The sequence below is a fragment of the Archocentrus centrarchus genome, unplaced genomic scaffold (genome assembly GCF_007364275.1).
Source record: "Archocentrus centrarchus isolate MPI-CPG fArcCen1 unplaced genomic scaffold, fArcCen1 scaffold_58_ctg1, whole genome shotgun sequence".
NCBI classification, from domain to species: Eukaryota; Metazoa; Chordata; class Actinopteri; order Cichliformes; family Cichlidae; genus Archocentrus; species Archocentrus centrarchus.
Window position 1 is genome coordinate 1,158,447 of NW_022060279.1, and position 22,307 is coordinate 1,180,753.

Sequence of the window (22,307 nt, forward strand, 5' to 3'; positions counted from 1 at the left end):
AGTGTTGGTATAAAGCAGTTCTCAGGACTTCTCCATTGAGTGACTGCAAGGTGCTCAGGTCCTGTGGCTGTAAAATAAAACCACATCACCAGCCTTCCAGCACTGTGCTTGGCAGTTTGTATGAGGTATTTGTGCTGATATTGTGTGTCTGTTTTTTGCCAAATGTTGCATTATGGACACACATATCCATTTTCCCAAACATGTAACATTTGTGACAAATGTAACATTTAACATGCTAATGAAGGCCAGTAGAATCTGAAATAGAGCTCTTTTTTTTGCCATTTCTCTCACCTTGGGGAGAGAAATGGCAAACGTATGTCTGTCTGTTTTCCACCTGTTAATGGTCTTTGTCACTGTAGGACTTCAGATTGTTTGGAAATGGCCTTATGACCCTTCCCACATTGATAGGGAGCAACAGTTGCTTCATTGCTGATGTTTTTTTCTCCTTTGCATTGTGAATGCTCCAGACCAGAAAACTACCAAAACATATTTATACCCTTATTCACTTCAGTTCATCATGTGCATTTGATAAGCACTGATTGGCTGCTACTCCCCCTCTTAATTCATATGGAAGCAGTAAGGGTGCACTTAGTTTTTCACAGGACTGCTGAGTCCTGTGAAAACTTTCTTGACTGTATGGGAACAGTTAGAGACTGGGTTCATGTTGAGTTATAATGATGTGAATGTGCACTTTTCATTTTTGATATGCATTATCTTTAAAAGAAGGCTCGGGAGGAATAGAGCAAAACTATAACCTCCTGAGACCCGGTAATTCATTTTTGTGCACTGTAGTACACATTTAGTTTTTGCTTATATCTCTCATACTACACGTTCCACTCTTCTACATCCTGATGTTTCTTAAAGAGGACCACTGTAGCTTTAAAATGATGTCACATGTGTGGGGGTGTGTCCTTGTCAACTCTCCTTTTCCTGCCTTTTCAAAATGGCTGGCATCCCGGCAAGCTCGTTTTATGGAAGAAATAAAGGTAAGCATGATTTTCATATTTAAAATGTTTTTTAATGTCATATCTTGATTAATTTTTCAAAATGAGCATCTAATAAATAATTTGAGTGATGTTTCAGAACTCATCTTATTTAGTTTCACAGTAGAAATTACTAATCTATTAATGTTCACTGTAGTGCACGTCAGGACTTCGTACTTATGTTTATTTCACTTTTTGTAGTAGCCAGCTCTTTGACAGAGGCAGAGAGAATTCTTAACAGAATCATTGAGGGAGATTCAGACATAGATCTTTCAGAAGATGAGAGTCAAGTGAGCCAGACAGGAGAGGTTGAGAACTCAGATGAGGAACCAGATGAGGATGACCTACAAGATGCAGGGCCAGATGTAGTGGACAAAGACACAGGGCTTTCTGAAGTGTACCGTCGTCCCATTTGGTCCAAAACCAACATGTAAGAATTTGGGATTTTTGACTTTGAGCAAAAAATAAAGGGTAAAGTACAGAAATGTGTTCCAATAAACTGATTTAAATTATAATTCTTAATATAGTGTTAAAATTTTGTAAGAGACGTATCCAAGATATCTGAGAAAACATTTCATATGTTAGTTCTGCTAAATTTTGTTTTGTTAAATCATTTTTCTATCCCTTAGGTTCATGCCTGTTTTGGAAGAACACAGATTTGCAGATGATGGGACCCTAATGACCCGTAGCGATTGGAGCCCACAGCAGTACTTCCAACAGTACATTGACCAAAAACTAATTCAGGACCTGTCCTTCTTCACCAATCAGCGTATGGTACAGGATTCAGGGTCTAGTTTAAACACAACACCAGAAGAGATCAAAACCTTTTTAGGAATTTCCATGTATATGGCATGCCTTGGATATCCAAGAATCAAAATGTACTGGGCTGCCAAAACAAGAGTCGCAGTTATAGCAGATTCCATGACACGTGATCGTTTCTACAAGATCAAGTCTTTGCTGAAAGTGGTCAATGATCTAGTTGTACCAGAAGACGAAAAGAAAATGGATCCCTTGTGGAAAATCAGACCAGTTCTAAAGCGAGTCCTCCAAGGTTGCCTTGGCCTACCTAGGCCAACAAAGGTCTGTATTGATGAACAAATTGTTCCATTCACCGGCCGTTGTCCAGTTCGTCAGTTTGTGCCTGGGAAACCAAATCCAACAGGATTAAAGGTTTTCGTTCTTGCAAGTCCAGGTGGCTTGGTACTGGATTTTGAAACTTACATGGGAAAGAACACCTTCACTCAAGTTCAACAGATGGGCATAAGTGGAAATGCAGTCCTGCGTTTGACTGAGACACTTCCCAGAGGATCACTGGTCTACTTTGATCGATATTTTACGACCGTCAAGCTTCTAGATGCACTTCAAGAAAGGGGCTTGTCTGCTACAGGAACAATTCAAAAGAATCGAATCCCAAAAGAGTGCCACTTCACTGCTGACAACATCCTGATTAAAATACCAAGAGGATCATCAGAAATGATTGTACGGAGACCTGAAGAAATAGCAATCACCAAGTGGATGGACAACAAGCCTGTTATCATGGCATCAACTGCCCATGGAGTTGAGCCCTAGGATACCTGTTCCAGATGGTCAAAGAAAGAACAGAGACAAATCCAAGTCCCGAGACCTGCAGTAGTTGCAGAATATAACATCAACATGGGAGGAGTTGACATGTGTGATCGCATGCTCAGCTTCTACAGAATGTCCAGCCGGACCAAGAAGTGGACTGTTCGCACCATGCTTCACTTCATTGATTTGGCCATCACCAACTCATGGCTTCAGTACCGACAAGACAGCCAGGCCTTGCAACGGGCTGCAAAGAACACCTCCCAGTATCTGGAGTTCAAACTCCTCTTGGCAGAGGAACTAATAACCCAGGGACAAACATGTCAACAAGACCTGAATGTTTCAAGTGATGAAGAGTTCTCTCTGGAAATCAAAAAAAGGAAGCCCCATCCAGATGAGACAGTAAGAAATTATGGTGCTGTCCACTTGCCTGAAATGGTTAACAGTCCAAGGCCTTTCAGGTGCAGCATGCCTGGGTGCAACAGTAAAACATATGTGAGATGTGTGAAGTGCCAAATGTTCCTCTGTGTCTCCAAAAAATCACAGTGCTTCCTCAGATATCATAAATGAATGAACTTTTGTGAAATAGAAGTATAATCAGTCGTTCCTAGTTAAATGGCCTACAGCTGGTTAAACTAAGTTCTCAGTTGATCCATGACCTACTTTTCTGATATTTTTATGTAAATATTTTAAATATGTTTTGGTATTCTGCTCACAATGATTTCAGTGGAGCTATCAATTTTCATAGTCAGCTCTTGAATTTTATCAATGTTTCACACTCGTGATGAATGAAGTCCTGTTGTGCACTGGAGTACACATGTTGCAAAATTTAAAGAAAATGAGTTAAAACCAAAATAATCTTTGCAATGTGTTTTTTACCATTCCAAAGCTTGATTTATATGAAAAAAATAAAAATAAAAATATATTTTTTTTCCTGGGTCTCAGGAGGCTATGGAGACCAGTGAGTCTGTGAAATGTTGGGCATTAAAGGGGAAAAAGCTGGCTGACACAGACTTGAATCACTGTGCTATCTGCTCCCAGCCGACAGAAGACTTGTTCATTATTATAGCTCTACTATTATAAATAACTAGTGGCAGGCAAACAAGGACCCACCTGCCAGTGCCGAGCGCGCCCGTGTCCCTCTCACCACAGGAGGACTCTAATACTGAGAGAGAGGCGTCACAGATCAAATCCTGCATCTGGACTCGGGAATTAATGCCGTTCAAAGGAGAGTTTTCGATCCACTGAATGGACTCACTGACAGAGTCGGAGCAAGTGCTGTCTGCTGCTGTGTGTGCATTACAGTGTGAGAAAGGCAGCCCTGTAAGCTACTACATGGACATGCACATGTGACCATGAACCTGAGCAGGAGGCCAGGATAACATCAATAGCTTTTCTTCTGAATGCATGTTTTATTTAAAAGTATAAAGAAAAATCTTGTGCACATGATAAATGGCTGTTATGAATCAGTCTTTTCTTTAACCTCTTCAGATTTGTTTTTACACATCTGTGAGTAGTGTATTAAATACTTTATGCAGCATCCCTGACAGAAGAGCGCTCTGACGCTCCAGAGATGGGAGACTGATGTGGTTGTCAAGGCGACCACTCCGTGGAGCAAAGCTAACAGGAGCTGCCAACTTCGTCTTTATCCAACAGCGCAGCCGTGCGAGGAATCAGGTGTTTACTGGCAGGAGCTTCGTAGTTCGAAGTTTGTTAGACGGCCTGCTAACGTTTGCTGGGTACAAAGTAAGCGTCACACGAACGTGTGTTTGATGGCAGGAGGGAAGTGACTGCAGCTGCATGCTGCTCAGGAATGTATGATCAGACACTGGGCAGCGCTCACTGACTGTAGGCCGACGAGCTGGAAGATACCTGATGACTAACTTTAATTAGCGGAATAGAATTTGGTTACAGTTAGGACACGTTTGGTGACTGAACTATAAAGTGTGCTTATTAATAAGGTAGAAGGTCGCCCTGTGTGTCACAGACCTTCACCGAGCTGCAGATACTGAATAAATTAGCAGCTGTTATCACATAATAGTTTTGGTTAGTTTCACTGCTCTGTATGTGGCACACTGTTTACTTTGCATCGACGTTGTCCTGTTCTGTGGAACGGCCTGTTTCTCTGTAGAACTGAAGCCAGTGGGTTCTGACACCGCTGTGATCTGCACACTGGGGCTGATTACTGTAGCGTTCAACCTTGCCATTCGACCTGCGACTAAGACCTGTCATGCATTTGTTTAGTGAAAAGCAAGACAATGGTGCAGCGGACACTGTACAGTGCGGTCTAGTCTCTCTCTCTCTATTATATATATATATATATATATATATATATATATATATATATATATATATATATATATATATATATATATAAAAACAGATCCGTCCTCTACCAACCCATCCCCCTTCGTTTCTCCCCTCTCCTCCGTCCGTCTTCGTATCACTATTAACCTTCCATCGCATTCCATGCATTTTAGTTGGAGGCGGCCCCCATACCCCTCCCCTCCCCCGAATGACAATACGGCTGGCTGTACCTGAGACTGTGGCCGTGTAGCAGCACCATGCAGCCAGGCTGAATTCACAGGCGCAGTCAGCGCTGTGCCATGGCACTGCCACAGCCAGCTACGCTCACTGGTACAGTCAGAGGAGAACGGTCCCCATGCTTTGGCCACCGAAGCTTACCTTGCTTTGGCCGATCTGTCGTAACTCCATCCCGTCCCAGCCCCCAGATCTCCGAAGCCTGAAGCGGGATAATTCCTCTCCATGAAAGAAAGAGCTGGATGAAGATGGACAGATAGTGAGGGGGAGGGGAGGGAGGAACGTCTTCTCTTTCCAGCGCCCGATTCTGTTTATTTCTCTGCTTGACAAGCCTGTAGACTGGGAGGAATGGGGTGGGGGGGGTGCGAGGGGGAGTCACAGCAGCCAGGAGCACCTCCTCCCTCCTCTCCTCTCCTCTCCCCATATATTTAACTGTCTATTGTCTCTCATGTTAGGCTGATGGGCCGCAGAACAGCTGCTCCCCGTTCGTCCGCAGCTTTAATAAGAGTAATGATGTTCCCGGTGACCGGCGGCCGCTGCCTGCTCTCACAGCACTTCACTTATTTTCGCTCGTTTTGTTCACGAGACGCCATTTTTAAGAAGAATGACTGGGCTGGCGTGCATCATCTCCTTCCCTCCCTCTCTCCAGCACACAATTTGTCATGCACGGCTCCGCCGTGTGTTGTAGCATTGTAGACAACTGTAGAAATGTGTGTGTGGGTTTAGAGCTAAGCTTCTGCGGCCAGTTTTACCTTTCTATGACAAACGGCAACGATAAACAACAGACACGCACGATATGCTCGCTTCCTCCTGGTTCCCAGTGAATGCACGGGAATACTGGCGTGACAAGGTGCGAGAAATGATACAATGATGGAGGTGTGTTTTAGAATTTATGATTATTTATTTAAAATGCATCTGGGTTTTCCTTGAAGAATCCATGTAAATGTCTTTTTTTGCCCTACAGAGGCACACAGCACAGTTAGGGGTGTAAATGCAACCACAAAAATGAACCCAGCCCCAGCTGGACCCACTTTAAAGCATCACATCTGTAGTAGTCACACTAGTTACAAGTTAACATGTAGTGTCCACTGTGGAACTGGGTTTGAACTGCACTCCTAAATAGTATATTTTAAAAAAACAAGCAATAATTTCACTGAAGCCATCAGCGTTCATAAGGTCTAATAAAGGGAACTGCAGGGCTCTCATTGGTTGTCACCTGGATCAGCAGGCTCTGATGGCACACCCCTGTGGTCAAACAGAGGGAGAATCTTTGTTAGGGACAGTAGCATGACCACTGCAAAGCTTTTAGAAAGACACGGGTGCAGCTCACTGTGAGATTAGGAAGGATGGAAGCAAAAGAAGGAAGTGAACTTGTCACAAGAAGCATGCGTGTGCGTGTGTGTGTGTGTGTGTGTGTGTGTGTGTGTGTGTGTGTGTGTGTGTGTGTGTGGGAGGTTGCAGGAAATGCGGGCTGTTTAAATCCCGCTCTTGTGATGAGTTATTATTTTAGTTTGGATTTGTACATATGACACATACCATACACCGCTTTACATCACTCATTCATACATACATACACACCATGACTATGATTAAAATGAACACATTTTTGTTAGCCGGTCGTAACAATGGTTCCTCACCATTTGTCATTTAGAGGTTTTATCTAAGACAGTTTGTTTGACTTTGCTTAGAGTTCAAAGACATTCTAGCAAAGGAGAAGTGCAACACTTTTTGTGTGTTTATACACAGGATGGTGACAATCTAACTGGAAACAGTCGGCCTTGTGTACTTTACCCTCCACTTACCCTGTATATGGTGGTGGGGGGGCGTCGTGCTGCCCGCTGTGAGTCAGGGCATCATTGTAGCTAGGCAGACCTGGTAAAGTGATCCCAGCTAGGGGTACCATCTCTGGGACTGATGGATGCCCGTCTGCTTCCATTCTCACGGGGGCTCTGGATGAGGAAAAACCACGTTAGCTGCTGTCGAGCTAATAAAGTAAAATACAAACATGAATGTGTTCATATGTTTGAAGACTTTCACAGACTGTTATGTTACTTGAAGTCAGTTATTCTCTGCAGAATTAAGGATCTTCCCTCACACATCAGGCACGCTGACTCACTCTCTGCGTTTAAGTCCCCTCTTAAAACACATTTCTTCTTGTTGGCTTCTAACTCAGTTTGAGATGTTGGTTTTCTGTATTTATTTTCTTAGCTGTAGTTTTTTAAAATTTATTTATTAATTGTTTCCTTATCTTATGTCTGTGTTTTTGCTTGTTTGTTCTTAGCTGTGTACAGCACCTTTGCCAACTGCATTTGATTTTAAAGTGCTTTATAAATAAAGTTGAGTTGAGTTTATTTTTCAAGCATCAAGAAACTAAAAATTGGTTGAATATGAGCTTCGGACTGAACGTACTGATGGTGATACAACAACCATTAAAGCAGAGCACGCTGTTTGGCTCAAACCTGAACAGTGCAGGTTCAACTGGAAACCTTTATTTTGGAAACCAAAGTCTCAAATGTAAAAATAATTATTAGTTGTGTAACGTGTGGATTAAAATTAAGGGATTAATACTGTTTTCTTGTGCACCATCTACCTTCTTGCAGTGCAAGCTAAACTGGTGTCTTTGTAACGCGTGTGATCCTCTACAGCCTGCCGTTAAGACTGAATCTTAGGGAGTGTGAAGTTTTACTGCAAATTCTATTTTAATGAATGGCCTATTTGTTTTTAAAATTGGGAAATGATGCTAGTTCTTGTTAGGGGGTCACTGGAGCCATTATACAGGATTATCTCATGAACATTAATAAGTCAGCAGATTTAATGTGTTGTGGTTTGATCACAGCCTTGATGAACCAGTTACCAAACGCTCCACATCGGAGGAAACTTACCGGCCTGATCTCTGTGCAGCCTGTTTCTTGGTCTTGTAGCAGTAGACTCCCAGCACAGCGGCGATAACAACACACGCTAGTGCAGCCAGGATCCCCGCCACCAGACCTGACACATCCACCCTGGGTGAACCTCCTTCAGAGACAAACAGCATTACTCCAACAGTTCTCATACAGCGGCAGCAGTGACTTCAGTCATGGTACAGTTTTAGCTTTTCATAAGTACATAATATAACTAAACAAGAAAATATATACCTTGAACCAAGCGATATAAAAAAAATAGCAATATGGGAACAAATAAATTGTTATGCTAGCTACAAAATATTACATTCATGATTATAACACACATGTAATCAATGTGAAACACTGCATTCTGCCAAGGTGTTGGTAAAGTGTTACCTTGATTATGGGTATATTTGGCCCAGAATGCTTCCTAGAAATGAAAGCAAATGAAGAGGTTACAGGGTGTGAGTTCTCCATTAAGACAGTCTGTTAGATTAAATTGATTGTTTTTCACTCTAAAACTTCTAATTCAGGGTCGGGGGGTGGGGGTGGAGGGGGGCGGGGTGCTGGAGCCTATCCCAGCTACCACAGGGTAAGAGGCAGGGTACACCTGCAGGGCTAACACAGAGAGCCATTCACATCTATGGACTGCATGTCTTTGGACTGTGGGAGGAAACCGGAGTACCCGGAGAACCCACACAGACACGGGAGAACATGCAGACTCCACACAGATGGTGGATTTGAACCCAGGACTTTGTTGCTGTGAAAGAACAGCGCTAACACCCCACTGTGCTGCCTACGACTAACACTGCAAAGAGGCTGCTACACTGACTTAAGTAATCAAAGCCTTTCTGGTTCTCTTCAAGAATCTGTCTCTGCCCTCACCACGGAGTGGTGTAACCATGTCCGCAGGCGGATGTCATCACATCCCAAAGGGATTTCTTTGTTTTAGACAATTCTAGAATTCTACATCCAAATAAGTGCCACCACCACAAGCATCACCGTCTTTTTATCGTCCTCGAAAATCTCTCGGGCTTCCTCGTAGTTGCAGATTTCTTCATTGCACTCCCTCTCCACATCGCCAGGCACCACCAGCTCAAAGTCCCAGCTGTTATAGAGCAGTGAGCGGGACAGGAAGGACGCAGCTGCCTGCTCATCCACCAACACTGGGTCTCCTGCAGATAGTTAAGAACACAGCTTATGCAGCATGACAGATCATGAAAATACTGTTCAGAAATAAAACAGCCTGCTGATTTTTAGACAAAAGTGACAGTTTTTGTTGGTCGTTTTTAAAAACAAGTACAGTAGGAACTGGGTGAGACCGTGTTGAAGGGAACTAAGCTGACATGTTGCACTGAGTGAGGGGAACTGGTGTCCCTCTTATGCAGTTGGGAGCGTTTGGCTGGCAAGGGTGGGGTCCACTCATCCCTTCAGAGCAGGGGTGGGTAATTCATTTTCCCAAGTGGCCAAATGAGAAACTGGGACTGTGGTGGAGGGCCGCACCAATACGCTGAACTCAGTTCTGCTCACTATTATTAATATCTTATCTCTTTATAAACTGCTACTGGTAAATGTAGAAGTTACAGTTAGGCAATTAAAATGTGAAATAAGCATTGTACAAACACCACCTTTTTACCCCGTTTAATCAACATTCCCAAAAGATTCCCATGTTTTTGCAAAATTTCAAAGACTAACTCATAAAACGTGATATTACTATTTTGCTTGTAGCTGAATTATTCAGCTACAGTTTTTCAGTTCTTTATTCTTGTTGTGGTCGGTTTTGGGCTCGAACAAGTTTATTAAAATCAGGTTTAATGTCTGAGGTGGAACCGTGACCATCACAGAGAGAGGATCTGGATCTGGATGTCTCCAGCATGTCTCCTTATATGTGGAAACCTCTCCTCTTTGAGAGGACAATAAAAATCCAGCAGTGATGCTGACTTGAAATACTCTCCAGCAGTGAATCAAAAGCCTGTAATTCGCTGCTCTTACCCAGGTGAAGTTGACTATTTTAGATATAACATCAACAACATGGTTAATTTTTAGTACTGACTTACACAACACCTCCTGGTCTATAACTGCAAAAATACTCATTTTAATTCTGGGTTTGTTTCAGTCACTTCATCTGCCAGTTTGTCCCATTCCAGCCCAAGCCTCTCCAAGCATGCAGTTACCTTTGTCCCAGACATCACAGCTCTGGTCCAGAGCCGAGGGGAAAAAGTCAAAATGGTCCACTTTGCTTTTCAACTGAAGCTCCAGGTTTTCCCCAATGTCCTCAATCCCTCTCGTTAGGGTTCACCTGGAGAGGGACATGTTCTCAAAAGCTTCTTTTTCTCAGGGTATATCAGCCAGTAGAGTCCACCAAACACTCGTTGATGAACTCATCATCAGACAACGGCTTACTCAAGTCACAATTTTGTTTGAAATCACAAAGCTGGCCCCTTTGACAGATTGGCAGCCTGTCCAGGGTGTACTCTGTCCCTCACCCCATGGCAGCTGGGACAGGCTCCAGCCCCTCCGAGATCCAGAATTGGACAAGTGGAAGAGCATGGATGGATGGATCACTAACTGGTCTGGACTGTTCCATCTCTGGATGCGTGCTTGGTAAAAAGTCCTTGTTGTTGCTGCTGCTTTGCTAGCAAAGCTTCAGAAGTCCATTCCCATCAATCACGTTCTTGTGTTTCTCTGCATGTTTGGTCTCTTAATGGTGATTCAAGTTGTAATCCTTAAACACAGCAATCAGCTACACACACAAACTAAGCACACAGCTTTACTTCCAACCTCAGTGAATAAATACATGCAGGTCCGCGTCTCGTTAAAATGCTGCATCAGTCTCTTTTTAGTGTGAGCTGACTTCTTTGAGGGCGACCAAACTCACATCTCTCATAACCATCAGTTCCAACATTCATGTGTGGGCGAGTGTGTCCAAACTTTTGACTGTACTGTATGCTTGTTTGCATACACGTATGTAAATAAAAAAAATAAGTCACCTTCCAAATAAAGCAACAAAGCTGCATTGTGACTTCCCACAAAATGAAAAAACAAACAGTAAGCCATTCTCTGATGGGGAGTTCATCAGAGCGTTTAGTGGCTGAAATGGGACAAACGATATTATGTATACTTATTTAAGTTTGAATCTTAATTTTCCTGTTGACCTCACAGAGACAACCAAAGGGCCAGATGTGGCCTGGGGCCTGAACACTGTAAGAGAGTAGGAGTACTGCAAATCAACACATATTTGTTCTGCAGTATCTCTGTAATACATAAACAACATGAAAGCATCAGGTATCAACAACTCAGGATGGTGGTACAATGTGTACGGCATGTTTTCCTGGCACACCCTTAGTACCAGTTCACCACAGATTATTTATTTATTTTATTTTTCTTTCTAAAATAACAACAAAAAACAAAACAATACAACAAATCTCTCTCTCTCTTTTTTTCTCAGGTCACCACAGGCCATGTCCATTCATTTATGCCACAGTTTTTATGCGAAGTGAGACAGGTGTGGTTTACCTGGTGCGTGCCTGTACCTGACGGAGCAGTGGGCTACCTGCAGCAGGGACAGCGCATTCATCCACAGTACCGACAAGGCAGCCATCGAAGCGAAGAACTGCACGGAAGAGAGAGAACACCTGTGAACACAGTCCTGCCTTCAGGCCTCAGTATGCCGAAGATGATCCTCTGACATTCACCTGTCCGAGACTGCGGCCCCATTTGGCTGCAGTTTGTTCCATCTGTCAAAGCTTTCTTGCAGATTATTCTTCTTGGATCTCCCGAACATGGAGATCACAGTTATCAAATGCAACTTCCTTGTGTACAGAAACCGTCGTGCTGTTTGCCCCGGGCAGTGTCACTAGTAAACCTGTCGGACAGCATACCGTGCGCAGGGAGGGACCTCCACATACCTGTCTGTGTCACCGCTTACTCACCACAGACTCTTAGTTTCATCTCTGCGGATGTGATTACTTCTAAAACTACAGCAGAGTTTTGTCTTTAGTGGTGATTCTGCAGGCTGCAGTCTGTGGAGAAGTATTAATATTAGGGGTTATGGCAATATTTAATTCACAACTGGCTAAACACGTTAAACCTGAAACAAGCCCCGCCCCTGCTCACACGTCAGCTGATTCACAAACAGGAAAACAGGTCCTGGTGTCCGGGCACATAATCGTCCAAAGTTTAAAAAGCTGAAGTAAAATAACTTTAATTTTATGGTCATTTTCAGTTTTGTAAAAGCTTTATCTCTTATAATGAGAAAATGCTACTTTCCCACCGCCGAGGTTCCGGAGCCGGAGCAAGTTCCCGTGCCGATCCCAATGAACCGGCGAAACGCTTAAGAACGGGCCCGCGTTCCCACCGCGTTTCTGTGAACTGCTCCTTTACGTATGAGCGTGGGCGGGTCCTCGTCTGGACACGGAAGCTGAAGCGCACAAACGTGGGAGAACACGCTCTCCTTTCTGTGCTGCAAATACGTTTTAGGGTCCAAACCAAACTCCTGCAGCATCTGTGTGCAGCACAGAGGGAAACACAGACAGCGATTAGAGCAAGACGACAAGTACGCACTTTGTGTCCTTTTATCTGTGATATGAACTGATACAAAGCAGCAAGTTCAGCCTTAGAGCCCAACCTAATTCACAGCCGTGAAAATCGCTGCGTTTTTCTCCTGTAATACACGTGTAATATGGTAGAAAACTTGATGTTGAGACGGCAGAGTCACGCCCTTCTGCCGCCTTCGGCACGGGTTCCTGGTTTCAGACCAGCTAGTTTGCGGGGCCGGAATTGAACCCGTTTTTCGGCCGAGCACCGAGTGCTTCGGCGGTGGAAAACCCGCCTAACGGTTCAATTCACGGCTCCGGCTCCGGAACCCTGTTGGTGGGAAAGAGGCTTGTGATAGGATGGATAGCGAGTCAAAGGTCGTGTCATATATTCGTGTTATATGTGTTATATGCTTCTTACTGCAACAATGAAGTAGACTGTAAATCCAGAATCTGGATCGGATCCAGATGTCGTTCAGTTTGGCACCAGTTCTTGACCCTCCGCAGCTGAGTACCGAATATCAGATGAATCAGATTTTTTTTTTTTAACTATGACATTGACCCCCAATTACATCAAAAATATAATCAGGTGATCCAGGGGCCACTGGCAATCTTTGGAGTAAATTCAGTATAAATGGAACTGTAGTTTTATTGTTAATAAACAATGCGCTCAGAAAGGAATATGTTGAATAGACAAACAACATTACTGTATTACTGACTGTAAAAAACAGCCTTTACCTTTCTGACAAATACTACCTGCATTCTCTTTAACAGCCACCAGGGGGGCCCACACCTGTGATTGCATACAGGCTCTGTGGAAACTTATTGGCACAGCTGATTTTCTTCATGTGTTTCTGGGCTCAGTCACTCACTCATTTTGAGTTATCCTGAATAAATGTGAGTCAGACAGGAGGACTGTCCAGGATATGCTCACTGGCTAACAGCTGTGAACAAACTGATAGACAAAGATGCAGCTTCACAGTCATTTTGTCACATCCGGTTTCGGAGAAAACCGGTGGGTGACGTCACGATTGATCTTTGTCCACGGACACCGAGGAACGTCATTGTGTTAACTGATAATTGAATACTTTGCACAATTTGTGTCACTGAACTCAACAAAGAGTCAAGATGTGGCTGTGAGGTAGATCCAACACTTAAACGTAGAGGATAGTGTTATATTAATAAGAGTGGATGTAATTTGTAGTGTAGTGTATTCTGAGTGGTCATGAAGTCTCAAAAGCACAAAAATAAATGCTAGTCTCATCCATCAAGAGTCTTTCCAGTGACCATGACACTTTATAGCTGAGTTTAGTGAGCGAGCGACTCACCTGCAGCTCCCTCAGATATAAACACAGGAAACAAAGCATCTGTCACTGGTATGACTCAACCGAAGCCCGAAATCAAGAAATTGTTTTAGTGTCATTTTAATTTCAAAGCACACGTGCAAGTGTTACCAAACCCTTTTTAAAGTCTCATTTCCGCTCTCAGAAACAAGGAGCTGTCTGACTCCCAGCAGGCTCGACCCTCCATCACGCTGCTCTTCGCTTTACTCAGCGACCCAGTGACGAATGTGAAAGGAGGCCAGGACATGTTTCAGGTTCTACACAGGAATCAAAAACACACCTTTTCATTCAGGTTTGTCTCGAGTAACTTTTCGCTTTTATACATTTTCCTTTTTTCATTATAATTAATGAAGAGTATTAAATCAATGAAGTTGTTATTTTTTATTACTTGAATTGTTTTATTGACTAATACACGTTATCTTATTCATTGTTGTTTTTTGATGTGCTCAGTCTGTAAATGTCTTTAGTAAAACACTCAGCTCAGTCACAAATAAAGCTTGATGGATTTTTTTCATCATTAGGTTGCTGATGTCTCTCACACTAATCATTAGTTATTATTAATCTCTGTCTCTCCCCCCTCAGCAGATGACCCCCCCTCAGCAGATGACCCCCCCTCCCTGAGCCTGGTTCTGCTGGAGGTTTCTTCCTGATAAAGGGAGTTTTTCCTTCCCACTGTCACCAAGTGCTGCTCATAGGGGGTCGTTATGACTGTTGGGTTTTCTCTGTATTACTGTAGGGTCTTTACCTTACAGTATAAAGCACCTTGAGGCGACTGTTTGTTGTGATTTGGTGCTATACAAATAAATTAAACTGAACTGATGTCTCACCTGGTTCACTGCAGGTTTGTCAGTGTGCGTTCACCTTTACAGAGTATTTGTGTGAGCTCCTGAAACACTTGCTAGAATTTGCTTCAAAATTCTTGTATGACAGCTTTCGAAATGCTGCATGTCAACATGCATTTACACGCCAGTTTCTGTGATAGTAGAGTCTGCACTGGTTCTGAATTAGTGGACTGTAAGTAGAATGTGTGTATTCTTTATATGGACCATTATTTGACACAACAAAGTTTACACTGAGAAATTTCTGAGAAAAGACAAAACAAGTTTGGATAAATGTTTTAATGGTGTATAGAAGTGATCTGACTCTTATTTCAATATAAAATGGATGATGTACATTGTGGCTTGTAAGGCAGACATAAATATGTCTGTATTCAGGAAGAAAAAAGTCAAGCTGAGTGAATAGGAAATATGAAATTGGACATTTGGGAAATTACACAGAAACATCTTTTACTACTTTTAATTGATCTTAATAAAGCTCACTTGTTGAGTGTGTGCAGTTTTAGATTGCTGAAGTACACACACCATTTCTATATTATCACCTTATGTTAACAATGGCAGGATATTATAAAATAATAAAAGTAATCTTAAATCAAGGTTACAGTACAGTACAGATCAACAAACATCATCATCTGATATGGACATCACAAATATATCAGTATCAATATATATGTTGTGATATGCAACATTATGAAAATGAGGGTGGTTTTTCTACACTTATAGGTCCTCTAATAAAAACTGAACATCGCGTGACTGAGCTGGATAAAAGGAATGAATTACTCAAGGATAAAAATCAGTCCTCAGCCACTACCAGCTACTCTGAGGGCAACTAATTTATATATATATATATATATATATATATATATATATATATATATATATATATATATATATATATATATATATATATATATATATATATATGGCAATGATAATGTTGAGAAAAAAAAACACACACACACACACACACACACACGCACACACACACACTAGTACCATGCAATGATCCAGCCAATGCTTTAATGCACAGTTTGATCAGGCACTTAAGTTGGCATCTGTTATTTATGAATGTTTTCAGTATTCAAAATCATTAAAGACTGTGAGGAGGCAACAAACAGACATGGCAGCTGCAGAGCTGACTGCAGCCTGGAGCCGCTGCAATGCTGCCTCCTTTCCTTTGATAATATTTCTGTGGAGCTCTCCTGCCCCCTACAGGAAGGCATGGAAAATAACAGCATCGCTTTGGGCGTGCCACATTCCATTAGTAAGCCGCTACAAGCCCGTCTATGACATGTAAATGTTTGAACTTTCATGCAATCTTCTGAACTGTTACTGATGTGATGTTGCAGCTGCTGACATCTGTATTTGTTCAAAACAGCATCATTTCATTTAGCAGCACTCAAAAGTGATGTGATATTTCTATTTGTGGATACAAATTATGTACTTTAACATTATCTGTGTCACAAGTGCCGCCATCACAGAATCTCCTCCGTTTTTCTCCACCAAACTAACCCTGTCTGCACACACACACACACACACACACACCTTTAGCTCCTCTATTCAAAATGAAACCAACTCAAATGTTGCTTTTGGCAGAAGTGCAAATGTAATCATCTGGAAAGACAATGACTCACCTTCTTTCTCACACACACACACACACACACACACACACACACACACACACACACACACACACACACACACACACACACACACACACCTTTGTGGACAAGCTGCAGAGGAATAAGGCTTTGGTGTTGAGAGTAATAGTGCTTAGAGGAGGACACAGGGGCAGCCTCCACCTTTCTGCTTCCCTGTGTGATGAGCTGGAGGAGGAGGACTCTCCATCTCCTGAAACCGTCTGTGAAATAGGAGAACAGATAAAGAGGGATTAATTATTCCGTAATGGTCCCCTCTGTGCACATACTGATGGATGCAGGTTTGACTGATCTCGGGATCAAACTATGCATCCATTATCACAGGATTGGCCATGAATTTGTTTGGGGATAAAATTACCACAATAAACTGTGGCCTGTGCCAAGAAGTTCATAATAAATCCAAGTTGCATGTATGTGTATTCAGAGTTTGGCAACAATAACAATAACAGCAACCATAATTTCCTACAGCATCATTTCAATCAGACCTGACGAGCCTGTGTAACACTGACTGTGCCAAACGTGAAATGCTGAGCTGATAATAACAGCTGGAAACATCTTCCTCTGAGCTCTCCAGCTAGCTGCTATTTCCACCATTTTCATCTCTTTTCTTAGTCTTTTTTTTTGGTGTGAACATATTTGTCCCTTTAGTTTTTCCAGTGCCACACGCAGGTTACGTTGTAGCCCTGCAAAGACTCAACGCTGCAGAATAAATCAGGGCTAAGAGTCTGCTTGCAGAGCAGAACGAGTCATTTATGTCCATTATCCTGTGTTTGTGATGTTTGGAATAAGTGTACACTCTATTCTGTGTATGTACACACAGCATTCAGATCAGGGATCAATTCAATTGAAATAAATGAACAAATGTTAAAATAACACAAGATCAGATTGTTAAGTGTTTTAAATTTCCATCTATGCTCTCGTAAATATTAATCATTGCTGAAACTGGTAAATGGTGTCACTCTTTAGTTTGCAGTTCAGATTAATAACATGTGCCGTACATCTGCATCACTCTCAGTGTTGCCTACTCTAAAGTTGTTGTTCTCTCCTTCCTTTGTGTGGTGACAGTTTTTGTTACTTTTTTAAGAGAAATGTTACAAATTTCATTCTTAACGAAGCTGCAAACGGAGAACTGCGAGTCCTCCGACTGTGGCAGAAAAAAGCAGCCAAAGAAGAAGGAAAATAACAGAGATGAAGTCAAACTGCAGCGTGTGTTCTTACACTGAAGTGCAGTGTGACGCCTGCCTCTGCAGGAAGTCAACTAATATGAAAGTCACATAAACAAAAACTGCACCTGATAATATGCACTAGCTCCAAGAACGCTTCATCAACATTGTAGCGATTCTTTGCCGAAGCCTCCATGTAGTGGATCCTGTTCTCTCTGGCAAACGCCTGCGCATCCTCTCTGGAGATCTGCACACACAACAGACAACATCACGTCCAGCATCCAGTGATAGTACTGCCATCGGTCCACGGTGAGACTCAGGAGGCATTTGGGGTACGGGTTCATCTTGTGCAAGGACACTTGTACATGATGGAAGCCTCCTGAGTGACAGCTGCCCCTTGTATCATAACTTGTAATGAACGATTCAGACTAAGCCAGAAATCTCCCGACCTCGGACGAACACCGCTGAGATGCCAGAACTCTGGTTCTGCAGTGGAAAAATGGGGAAGCTCGAGGACATCACAGAACTGTTATAGTTACCACTCTTTGCTGTTCCAGGTCTGCCTTGTTTCCAACCAGCACCATGGGAAAATCATCTCTGTCCTTCACTCTCAGGATCTGGGTATGGAACTTCTGCACTTCATGGTAGCTGTTGGAAGGACAGAAAGAATCAGCAGTCACAGTATGAACACGTCCAGCTCCGTCTGGATTCTTACAGCCAACACTACAGTATAGAGAAGATGGAGCCAACAGTGAGCACCTACAGCAGCTGCTCTCGTCCATTTTCATGCTTACAGACACCGTGAAACTACTTCCTGTCTACCAACTAATTAAATGTTTGCTCATGTATTTCAAGTTAAGCAGCTGAAGCTTAAAAGCCAGTGCAGGTCAGGTGGTGCAGTGGTTAGTTGCTGGTTCAAATCCTGACTGGGGCCTTAAAGGTCAGTGACTTTCTACTGCAGTCCCAGTCACACACATTCACACAATCAATTTTAAACATTTACACAGACTCTGATGAATGCAATGGGGGCAACTCAGTGCCTTGCTCAAGGATACTTTTACATATTACTGCACAGTGCACTGAGAGACAACACGCTCACAGTTAAAGTGCTTGTCTGTATAAACACACACAGCCAACAAACACTAAGATTATGTCAGTTCAGTTCAACATTCAGATCATCAATCAATTCAACTGGAATAAATGGGCAGATGTGAGAAAGCAGCACCGGTGCTTCTCCTTATGGTCTGTGACGGGGGTCTCGTCTCTCCGCTCGTCCTGCTGGATCTCAGTGCAGCATTTTTTAAAACCAATGATCACAACATGTAGTACTGGGGAGTAGTACAGTAGTAGTTTACACACTATCTGTATTAAAGGGAATGCAATGAATCGTATGCGTCTGATAGATCCCAGTTTATTCAGGACTTTTCTGCACACTTAGTTTAGCGCTGGGGTTTCACAGAGTTCACCTTACACCTCTTGGTCCCGCCCACTTCACCTCACCTGTGGTTTTGTTGCTTGTATTGGCTTGAGGTCACCAAATATCATTCACCTTCTATGGTCTCTAGCTGCCACACTGCTGCGAATCACTTCCGGTGTATACATAGTTTCACAGTATAATCTCATAGCAGTCAAACAAACACGTGCACACACAAGCACACATACACACAGGCCTTACCTTCCCCGGTCATTGAGAGCAAACACCAGTAAGAAGCCTTCTCCAGAGCGCATGTACTGCTCCCTCATTGCACCGAACTCCTCCTGACCCGCTGTATCCAAGACTGATGCACACACACACACGTGACCACATATACATATAAATACAAAGCGCACATAGCATATACACACATACATATCTCATTGTACACCCTGTATAATGACAATAAAGGCATTCTATTCTATTCTACTCTATTCTATTCTATTTTTTGGATTTCATATCAAACTGAGAGGCCCAAACTGGGGCTAAAAATGTCAGTCCTAACATGAACATGTATGTGTTTTCTGCTATCCTTTAAACCACCCACAGAGCAGATCACCTGGAGACAGAACATGTGTGTTTCTAACACAACCTACTTCCTGCTGTGCCCTCTACCAGAGAGCATGTGACTAAACTGTATGTACAGTAATGTTTGTGAGGGAAAGAAGTCAGGATCAGCCAGGCACAGTCATTCAAACAGCAGCTGTGCTGCGTCTGACGATTCACAAATTAGTGGTGAAAGAACAGTGTGACCCAACACACTGACACACCAGCCCGCTAACAAGTCCTAACAAGGGAAATGAAACATGCAGAGAGCAAACACACTGCCTGTATCATATCCCATCAGTGCAACACACCCTCTGTTTTCAGACTAAGCCTTTCCCGCACCCTGCAATTACTCTGACACTCTGTGTGAATTAGCACATGTATATGTGTCCAATGTAACGCAGTCTTACTGTCAAGCCGGGTCTCCTGTCCATCCACATTACAGATCTTGGTATAGGAGTCTTCAATGGTGGGGTCGTAGTCTGACACAAAGTAGGACTGTGGGACACGCTCCATGTTAATAACAAAGTAACTACTGCAGGTTTGAGCACACAGTGACTGTAAACAGCTCAGCTGGTCTTACTTCTCATAACCAATATTTTGTTCCAGTGTTCTGAATTCATCAGTGAAGCAGAAATGATGAACCGGGTGGCCTGCTTACTCTTTTTTTTAAACAATGAAAGAAAAGGACGCCTGAGGTCATAAAGAAATGCTGTTATCATAGTTTTTAGGCCGAGGCTCAGGTTCCTCCACAGTGCAGTATCAGACGGAACGTGCTCGGTTCCTCAGGGTCAGAACATCGACAGAACCAGTCGTGGAAGGTAACCAGTTTCCTTAAATATACTTTAAATATTTCTATGTTATGTTGCCTTCTGCTTCTCCTCTATCGTATCTTGAATGCAAATATTTAGTTACCTCTTTCTTATGTTTTAAAATAGAAATCTGTCATGTGATGATGTATTCTCATAAAGCATCCCTGTCTTACTATAACACCCCAAATCTCTGGCTTTGTTTCTGCATGATCAGAGGCGGAGCCACCAAAGGGGGCACACAGGTACAAATGAGGCCCCCGAAGGCTCTTATCTCTATCATATATTCTAACATCATCATGATGCCCACCAGCACTTATGCACCTGTATCACCATTTTAATGACTTCAAACAGCATAAACAATACCGTAGCATGGACAAATACTACTAATTATAAACATGTAAGTTAAACATTATATGAGCATTAATAAATAATTAATAATAATTACGACCTGGTAATAATAACTACATTTACATTAAGAACTTTGAGTATATTTTTAATGTTAAAACTTACTCACTCTTAAACAGGATTATGACCATCATTGAAGTAAAAGTACTCACTTCACTTGTTTGTTAAAGTTCTTCGTTACAAACACTCTGCATGAGTACATGACTCTGACAGGAGCTCATGTCTAAGCCACAAATCATTTCACATAAACAGGTGTTGTTTGAAGGATCATTTAAGGCCGTCCTTTATAGTAATATTGATGTGCCATTTGTTAAAAAGTTGCCAATAATGTTTTTTAAATAACTCGTCACTGCTTCAGTGATGGGTAAAACCAACACCTGGAAGTTGGAGTCCCAGGTCACACTTTACTTCCTCCAGTGGACAGTATGGCTGCAGGGGACCGACATTATTGTGTTATTAATCATTCACATGCATAATTAAAGACTCGGCTGTTCTCGCTGTGAGTGAGAGTCCTAACTTTAGCTCGGAGGGCAGTGAGAGGCCCTTGTCTGATAAGCAGCGGTGTGACTAAGATAGGACCCACTAACAGGTCATCTGTTACAGCTGCAGGTCACCGCTGAACCTCAAACAGGCTGCTCCTGGAAATAAGCACTGACCGTAGATCAGTGGATCCGTGCACTACCTACAGACAGGTCTACAGTGAGGAGTCCGTACCTGGATGAACTGGATGGTAAGGGCGCTCTTCCCCACCCCTCCTCCCCCCACAACCACCAGTTTGAATCTTTCTTCTTCTCCACTCATTTTCAGCTCGTTAGTCCGGAACAAAAACTTCCCGCAGCCCGAATCCCGCCGTTCAGCAGCAGGCGAAGCAGCTCACAGCCACGTTAAACCCGAGGACGAACGGTAACGGCACACCAGCATGGACGCTCGTCTCGACTCAAGTTTGCTCTGAGAAGCTCAAGCGCGAAATGCCGGAGTTTAGCGCCACACCTGTGAAGCAAAGTTCAGCCGCGTGTGTGGAGCATATATCAGAGGCTGTTCTGGTTCGAGTCCGGCCTCCGAGCGCTGAGCCGCCGCTGTGTGCTCCGCTGTTCTTCTGTCTGCGCTTTTCTCTGCTCGGTCCTCGGCGAGCCGCGGGGCGGAACTGCTTCCTCTTTTCTCTTTCCTCAAGAAACTACAGCAGCTCTCACTGAGGTCACTGTCGGTGCCTCTCCCTGCGCGGCACACGGCAGCTCTCTGCCGGTAACCAGCAAAAACGGACCTCACTTCATCCCACTCTCCTTATTCGGTCATTTCGGAGCCTCCGTGACGTGATTTCAGGATGCGTAAGTCCGTGAACTGTGGTTATATTTATTAGGTGTTAAACGGATACTAGCGCGAAGTTTTACAAGATTTTATTCGCTCTTCGAAGCTGAACTAAGTTTAGTAATAAATCAGCTTCTCTGACGGTGTTTGAAGTAATCACAAATCCCCGCGTCATTGTACTGGAATTCAGTTCAATTCAGTTTTATTTATATAGCGCCAAATCACAGCAAACAGTCGCCTCAAGGCGCTTGAATTCCAATA

At 43.0% G+C, this 22,307-nt stretch overlaps 5 protein-coding genes across 7 annotated transcripts in view; 1 reads left to right on the forward strand and 4 right to left on the reverse strand.

Moving 5' to 3' along the window:
- The window catches only part of prr12b (proline rich 12b), a 50,798-nt gene extending 45,295 nt beyond the window's left edge, over positions 1-5,503 (reverse strand). The window contains exon 1 of the mRNA XM_030725520.1: positions 5,232-5,503. Within this exon, the coding sequence (XP_030581380.1) occupies positions 5,232-5,314 (83 nt within the window). The 5' untranslated portion in view covers positions 5,315-5,503. The remainder of the gene's footprint in view (positions 1-5,231) is intronic.
- Positions 791-2,940, forward strand: LOC115777603 (piggyBac transposable element-derived protein 3-like). 2 transcript variants are annotated; one of them, XM_030725515.1, is made up of 4 exons: positions 791-986; positions 1,185-1,413; positions 1,613-1,711; positions 2,394-2,940. In XM_030725515.1, exons 1-4 carry the CDS (start codon positions 944-946, stop codon positions 2,428-2,430), a joined length of 408 nt encoding a protein of 135 aa, XP_030581375.1. In that variant the 5' UTR covers positions 791-943; the 3' UTR covers positions 2,431-2,940. The 2 variants fall into 2 exon arrangements, with proteins under 2 accessions (XP_030581375.1, XP_030581374.1); XM_030725514.1 differs by having other exon boundaries at positions 1,613-2,940.
- Positions 5,504-5,986: 483 nt separating the features above from the next.
- prrg2 (proline rich Gla (G-carboxyglutamic acid) 2) lies at positions 5,987-12,217 on the reverse strand. The gene is made up of 7 exons (XM_030725517.1): positions 11,665-12,217; positions 11,486-11,582; positions 8,972-9,144; positions 8,366-8,399; positions 7,970-8,102; positions 6,890-7,036; positions 5,987-6,332 (listed from the first exon to the last, which is right to left on the reverse strand). Exons 1-7 carry the CDS (start codon positions 11,704-11,706, stop codon positions 6,290-6,292), a joined length of 669 nt encoding a protein of 222 aa, XP_030581377.1. The 5' UTR covers positions 11,707-12,217; the 3' UTR covers positions 5,987-6,289.
- A 3,398-nt stretch (positions 12,218-15,615) lies between these two features.
- ap2a1 (adaptor related protein complex 2 subunit alpha 1) overlaps positions 15,616-22,307 on the reverse strand; it is a 54,358-nt gene continuing 47,666 nt past the window's right edge. Inside the window, exon 23 of one of the 2 annotated variants that reach the window (XR_004019664.1) lies at positions 15,616-16,403. The gene's annotated coding sequence lies outside the window, so the exon portion shown is untranslated. The remainder of the gene's footprint in view (positions 16,404-22,307) is intronic. The other variant, XR_004019663.1, reaches the window with a different exon arrangement.
- Positions 16,397-21,937, reverse strand: rras (RAS related). The gene is made up of 6 exons (XM_030725519.1): positions 21,456-21,937; positions 19,935-20,022; positions 19,180-19,282; positions 18,044-18,152; positions 17,633-17,751; positions 16,397-16,544 (listed from the first exon to the last, which is right to left on the reverse strand). Exons 1-6 carry the CDS (start codon positions 21,540-21,542, stop codon positions 16,457-16,459), a joined length of 594 nt encoding a protein of 197 aa, XP_030581379.1. The 5' UTR covers positions 21,543-21,937; the 3' UTR covers positions 16,397-16,456.

Coding starts and splice junctions, on each gene's coding strand:
- LOC115777603 (XM_030725514.1), top strand. CDS start 944: ATGGCTGGCATCCCGGCAAGCTCGTTTTATGGAAGAAATAAAG. Junction 987..1,184: donor GTTTTATGGAAGAAATAAAG/GTAAGCATGATT, acceptor CACTTTTTGTAG/TAGCCAGCTCTTTGACAGAG. Junction 1,414..1,612: donor ATTTGGTCCAAAACCAACAT/GTAAGAATTTGG, acceptor TCTATCCCTTAG/GTTCATGCCTGTTTTGGAAG.
- prrg2 (XM_030725517.1), bottom strand. CDS start 11,706: ATGGAACAAACTGCAGCCAAATGGGGCCGCAGTCTCGGACAG. Junction 11,583..11,664: donor GGGGCCGCAGTCTCGGACAG/GTGAATGTCAGA, acceptor TCTTCCGTGCAG/TTCTTCGCTTCGATGGCTGC. Junction 9,145..11,485: donor CAGGTACAGGCACGCACCAG/GTAAACCACACC, acceptor AACTATCTGCAG/GAGACCCAGTGTTGGTGGAT.
- rras (XM_030725519.1), bottom strand. CDS start 21,542: ATGAGTGGAGAAGAAGAAAGATTCAAACTGGTGGTTGTGGGGGGAGGA. Junction 18,153..19,179: donor GCTCTCAATGACCGGGGAAG/GTAAGGCCTGTG, acceptor TCCTTCCAACAG/CTACCATGAAGTGCAGAAGT. Junction 17,752..18,043: donor ACCTGGAACAGCAAAGAGTG/GTAACTATAACA, acceptor TTGTGTGTGCAG/ATCTCCAGAGAGGATGCGCA.